General features: G+C 38.5%; 1 protein-coding gene across 1 annotated transcript; it reads left to right on the forward strand.

Moving 5' to 3' along the window:
• Window positions 1-4,218: 4,218 nt before the first annotated feature.
• LOC137660475 (taste receptor type 2 member 40-like) lies at window positions 4,219-5,166 on the forward strand. Its single transcript, XM_068395340.1, has one exon. It carries the CDS (start codon window positions 4,219-4,221, stop codon window positions 5,164-5,166), a length of 948 nt encoding a protein of 315 aa, XP_068251441.1.
• Window positions 5,167-5,828: the final 662 nt, after the last annotated feature.

Genomic DNA, 5,828 nt, shown 5'->3' on the forward strand with positions numbered 1-5,828 from the left:
GAAGTTTGCAAAAGAGTTTTCATGTGGCAAGCCTATCTGGGTTGTGCAAGTCCTTTATAACTTTTCTTGTACTTTGCAGACTACCTCATTGCCTTTACTACAGTTCTCACTTCATACAGATTGCTGCTGGTCTTTGTAGAGACCAAAGTGAATCTGTATATCTGATTTCACATATCCAAGGACATGTGTTTGTGTAAGAGTCTTTAAAAATAGAGATTTCTGGTATTGTTGCTAAGATTATGTTGATTTCTCCTGGCTACATAACTGAGAAGTCAAAGACTCCTAGAATCTAAGTATTACTTAATTTCTAAATGTTTGCAGTAATTGTCATTATTTTCATTATAATTTATTACAAATAGAAATAGATTAAGCTGAGGATTCTTCCTGATATCAAATACTATCTGAAAACTGAAAATTCTGTGACTACAGCATGAAATTCTTGATATACAACTGTCACGGTTTAAAGCTGGGCCGGCTATTAACCAGGTGGCAGATGCTCTCTGTTAACCCTCTCCCCCCCGCTAAAGGAAAGGGAAAAGGGAGAGAGACTTATGGGTTGGAAAGTTAAAACAGTTTTAATAAACTATAATAATGAAAAAGAGTATAATAACAATAATAATAGAAATAATCAAATATATACAAATATATACAAAACCAAGACTGAGAGCTTGGAAATCCTCCTCAGGCAGAGTTGCTCCCCCCAGCACAAGCAGAGAGGAAAATGCAGTAGCTCCACCCAGCATGGGCAGAGGGGAAAATGCAGTAGCTCCCCCTGCCATCACACCTGCTGGCTTTTATCTGGAGAATTGGCAAAGCTGGTACCAATCAGTGGGAGACAGGAGGGCCCCTCCCTCCTGGGCCCCACCTCCAGGAGGCAGTGGGTTAGTGATAAATAGGAAAGTGAGAATGATGTGTATGGGATGGAATACTTTGTTGGTCAATTCTGGGCCAGCTGCCCTGTCTGCTCCTCGCTGCAGCTGCGACCCCCCCTTCGGCTCTTCACTCATAAGCAGTGAGGAATTTAGCAGTGACCTTGGTTTCTCTAAGACTAATTGGCCTGGTTTGGGCCAAACCAGGACAACAACATTCTTCTGAAATATAGACTCCATTCACCTCCAAATCTGTACATTTGTAAATCACTGTTTTAAATTTAGGAATTTTAGATTTCTTAGAATGGAGAAGAAACAAACTGAACCACCTTGTAGTCTTTTTTTCTTTCTAGCAGTGTGAGGATAATCCATGAGATCACTTCCACATCTCCCTCAGGTTGCTGTCAAGGATCTCCTCAGAGAAGGTCCCCAGACTGAAGGGCACTGTTCACATTTACACAGTGACCCATCACAAGTCATGCCATTCCTGTCTCATTTTACACTGTCATGATAGCTCGGCATATTGTACATGATGCCTAAAGCACACGTATTTGTGGCACTCTGTAAAACCTTCTGCTCTGGCTTATCTGCAGTGTACATGTCCTATAGCCATGGCTCACTTATGTAGGGTACTCAGACTGCCACCACCCTTCACTATCCTCACTCAGCTTTCTGCAAAAGCATGTTGCAACTAAGTTGTGAGGTTAGGAAAGGGCAAGAAGAGGAACAAGAAAATTCAAGGAGCTGCATACCAGAAGGTGAGACTATGGTGTTCTCCAATGGACGACTTGATCATACTGCCTAGGGTCAAATTGGAGCCAGCATCAGATGTGGTCGTGTCCTGGTTGTTGTTACCCGTAAACTGGCCTTTTGTATCTTGGTGCTTAGAGGTAAATGTCACAGCATCCATGAGTAGACTCATTATCCTCTGGAGAACCTCTGAAGATGACAGTAACAGTGCAGTGTACCAGGAAGCTCTTGAGTTACTAGGAGACAAAAGCAAGAGAAATATTTATATAGAAGCCATCCTTGGGAGCAAAGCACATTAGGCATAGGTCAGTAATAGAGCACTGAGGCACAGCGTATTTGGTTTACATGAGCTGTGAAGACTTAAATGCTACCAGCGTGCGCAGATTGTGTGATAACTTCTTTCTCGAGAAACAGGTGGGAGTCCTCAAGGCAGGAATGTTCTTTTGTGTCTCAAGTAGTTATTTGCATTTTTGGCCTCGCTTAGAGGATAATAAAATGGGTAGGTAAAGATTAGATATGATTTCCTTTAAAAATCTCAGTTTTGGTAACATGTATGAAGATATATAATTTTAGCTGTTTGTTGGAACAGCTAAGAATCCATTCTAGTCAAACATTTTTCTACATAGTATCTTCCGTTGTAGTTTATTCTACTTTATAATTGCAGTGCTATTTTTTTTTTGAGTGCATAAAAATAAAGTATTATTGTCATGTTCCCTTGAGTAACTTAATGACTAAGTTTCTGAGGTAACTGACTACTGTAATTATGTAACGCATATTCTGTGTACAGGAAGCTTTATGCATATAACTTTAAAATACACTGTAGGCATTGAGTTACACTCTCTTTATCTGTTTTTTCCTTAGTAAGATGTGACTTTTTCAATATTTTGAATACTTTTGGTGAAGAACATGGTAGAAGAAAGTAATCATGCCAATGTATTCCTAGTTTAGGTTGGTTTGTTTGGTTTTTTTCTTCAGCTTTTTTAAAATCTGGAACAGATATATAATATTTTGTAGATGTGTCTCATTTTTTTTTTTAAATTTGCATTGTTGTGATGAAGAAAGTATTCTCTCTTTTTAAGAAAAATATCTCCTAGTGCTTGTGATTACCAGGACCTAAACTGAAATGTAAATTTAATATGAATGAAATATTGACAGAAACAAAAGCTGTGGAGATTTTTAAATCTGCCTTTTCATTCCAATAAGTTAACGAAGAATTACACTTATGCCAGTTTAAGTTAGCTGTTTCTCTTCTGAACAATTCAGCAAAAACTTGACACTTGGATGTGATGGTGAACAGTAATCCCAATTGGCAGTTTTTATCACATTCAGATTAGAAGCTTGATCTACTTTTTACCTTGAGGCATTTTACTCTGTCGAGAAATGGACTCCAGAAGTATATGTCAACTTTCCCACAAAAACAATAAATATTTTACTGCCAAAGAACTTCCAGACATTTTCCAGTGGCCAAATGATCTCAGCTGCTTCTTACCATGTTGCCAAAGACTTCAGTTTTTGTTTCATATTTCTCTAATTCAAGAAAAAATATATTGACAATGTTAATGTACTAATACTGTATTCACAGATTGGATTAATAGGCCTGGGGTTGAGAAGATGAGGACAAATTGTTCTGTAAATACAGACTTTTTTTTAATAAATAAGCACTAATGCAGGGTGCAGATTAATGGGCCCCACCCACTGTTCTGGACTGCTATGCTCATTACAGCATCTAGCACAAGCTGACACAGGTATGCAGATGGAGCCAGACCTTCACTCCATAAAGCAGAACAGGTCTAGATCTGCTGTCTAGAGGAAGAAACTTCTCTGGGGCATGCAGGTGCGACAGAGGCCAGGACAGCAAAAGCAGCTGAAGAAGGTGGGGCTTTTAACAGGATTCTGCTAGATGGACTGCTTTGCTTCACTAGCCTGTCATCACTGCTCAGCATATAACTAGTCACAGTCATCTTTCAATCCCATATATGTAACCAATACAAGATCAGAAGTGGATAGCTATATGGAGCAGTAACGCTTGGGTAAATATAGGTTTGTTGCCTAGAGTGCTCTGCTAAAATAGGGCTGGAGGCTGTACAATATTCTTCTTGATAAAATGTTTGCAGCTACTTGGTGTAGTTATAATTGATAACCTTCAAAGTAGTACGAAAGTTAATAGTTACAGTGTAAGACCTCTTCCTGTCTCTTGATGTATGCCGCTCCCTATGTCGGGTTGCATGATGAATCCCCTTCCACATGGTTAGAGTAGTAACCAGAGAGCCACAAAGCTTTCTGTCATTCTAGGTATGAATATAAAAAATTGGACAAAAGATGGGGAAGTTAATACAGCTGGCCATCCCACATCCCCAGGGAAAAGCATAGGCAAATCTTATGCATGTAAAAGATTAGAGTTAATTATTAAATCCTTTTCTGATTTGCACATTCAGGAAGAACATCAACAATCATTCTCTGCTATCATTTCCAGATGTCTTTTTTTTCCTAGATATAAGGTGAGCAGGCTGGAGCTGGGACTAGTCAGATACCATCAGGTCTGCTCAACTTCTCACACAGCTCCACAAGCAAATCAGGCACAGGTGACCAAAGCAGCAAGATGTTGACACCAGTTCTTATCAGTTCAATAAGTGTGGTAGCTATTGAAGTTGTTGTTGGAGTTATTGGAAATGGATTTATTACAGCTGTTAATATCATTAACTGGATCAAAAGCAAAAAAATTTCTTCTGCCGATATGATCCTGATCTTTCTGGGTACATCAAGATTTGTCTTGCAGGTGACCGTACTTATGTACATTCATAGTCTCTACTTTGTGGACGTGTTTAAGTTGGCTTCTGTGTACAAAGCTTTTGGTGCTCTATGGATGTTTGTAAATCATGCCAGTTTGTGGTTCAGTACCTGGCTCTATGTACTCTACTGTGTAAAAATAATCAATGTCACCCAATGGCTGTTGCTGCAAATCAAGCTCAGAATAACTGGGATTGTCCCATGGCTGCTTCTAGGATCACTGGTGATCTCTTCTGTGACTTCTCTTCCTTTACTATGGGTTACGCCCAGCACTTACCTCTGCAGCTCAACAGGGAACTGTAGAGAAAACAGTACAGCACATATCACTGACTGGGACAGTTCGTATCTCTACCTGCTTCTTCTTTACTTTGCAGGTTGCTTTTTTCCTCTAGTACTATCTGTGGTAACCTCAGCTCTATTAATTACTTCTCTGTGGAAACACACAAAGAAGATGCAATGTTATGTAGATACTTTCAAGGATCCTTTGATAGATGTTCACCTAACTGCTATTAAATCCATTATTTCTTTCTTGATCCTATATGTTTCCAGTTTTGTAGCTCAAATTCTGTTGATGCTGTCGACTTCTCAAAGTAAAGATGATGTGAAAGTTGCAGTATCCTTAGTTGTAGCTGGGGCATATCCTTCCATACACTCTGTTATCCTGATCATAGTCAATTCAAAACTGAAACTGGCATTCAGGATGCTTTGCCAGCATCTTAAGTGCCATTTGGAAAATATGGCTCTATGCCTCATATTATAGCTTAAGACAAACACTCTCAAGTAACAGATCTGGAATCAAGACTTCTATGCATACTCTTTCACTGTCTTTTTTCTTAGTAACTTTCAGCTTTCAGAGTTTTCTGTGATTAGACCCCCTTAACATTTCAGAACATCTGCAATAACATGCATTTTTGCCTTTTTTTCTACACCACTCTTGCTCCCTCAATCTTATTTAATAAAGAGTGAGAATAAGAATGCACTGAAAGGAAACAATGCACTTAAATAATAAATCAAGTAGAGGATGCTTTGTGATTTCCGAGTCTCAGTTTAAGACTGACAGTTTTATGATATGTTTGAATCTAAGAAAATGGGCCTAAAACAGAGACAAAATTTACAGAGTACACAAATACTATTTCTCTGCTAAAGGATCTTTCACATGAGAAGCTTAAAATTGGATGACACACGTGCTGTACAAGCCATAGCTGGTGTGACATACAAACAGAATATACTTTTAAACATGAAAAACTATCTAAAAGATAACCTAAGGGAAAATGAAGGTATGGAAACATACAGCCAATTAATATAATCAAATTATATTCTGAATCAGGTTTATTAGTGTTAGGATTCCAGTATGTATGTAGCAATGTAGTGGGAAATACTTCTTTAAAATGGATCCTTTTGTTCAAAACATTTTTTATGCTA

The sequence above is a fragment of the Nyctibius grandis genome, chromosome 2, assembly GCF_013368605.1.
Source record: "Nyctibius grandis isolate bNycGra1 chromosome 2, bNycGra1.pri, whole genome shotgun sequence".
Classification (NCBI taxonomy): Eukaryota; Metazoa; Chordata; class Aves; order Nyctibiiformes; family Nyctibiidae; genus Nyctibius; species Nyctibius grandis.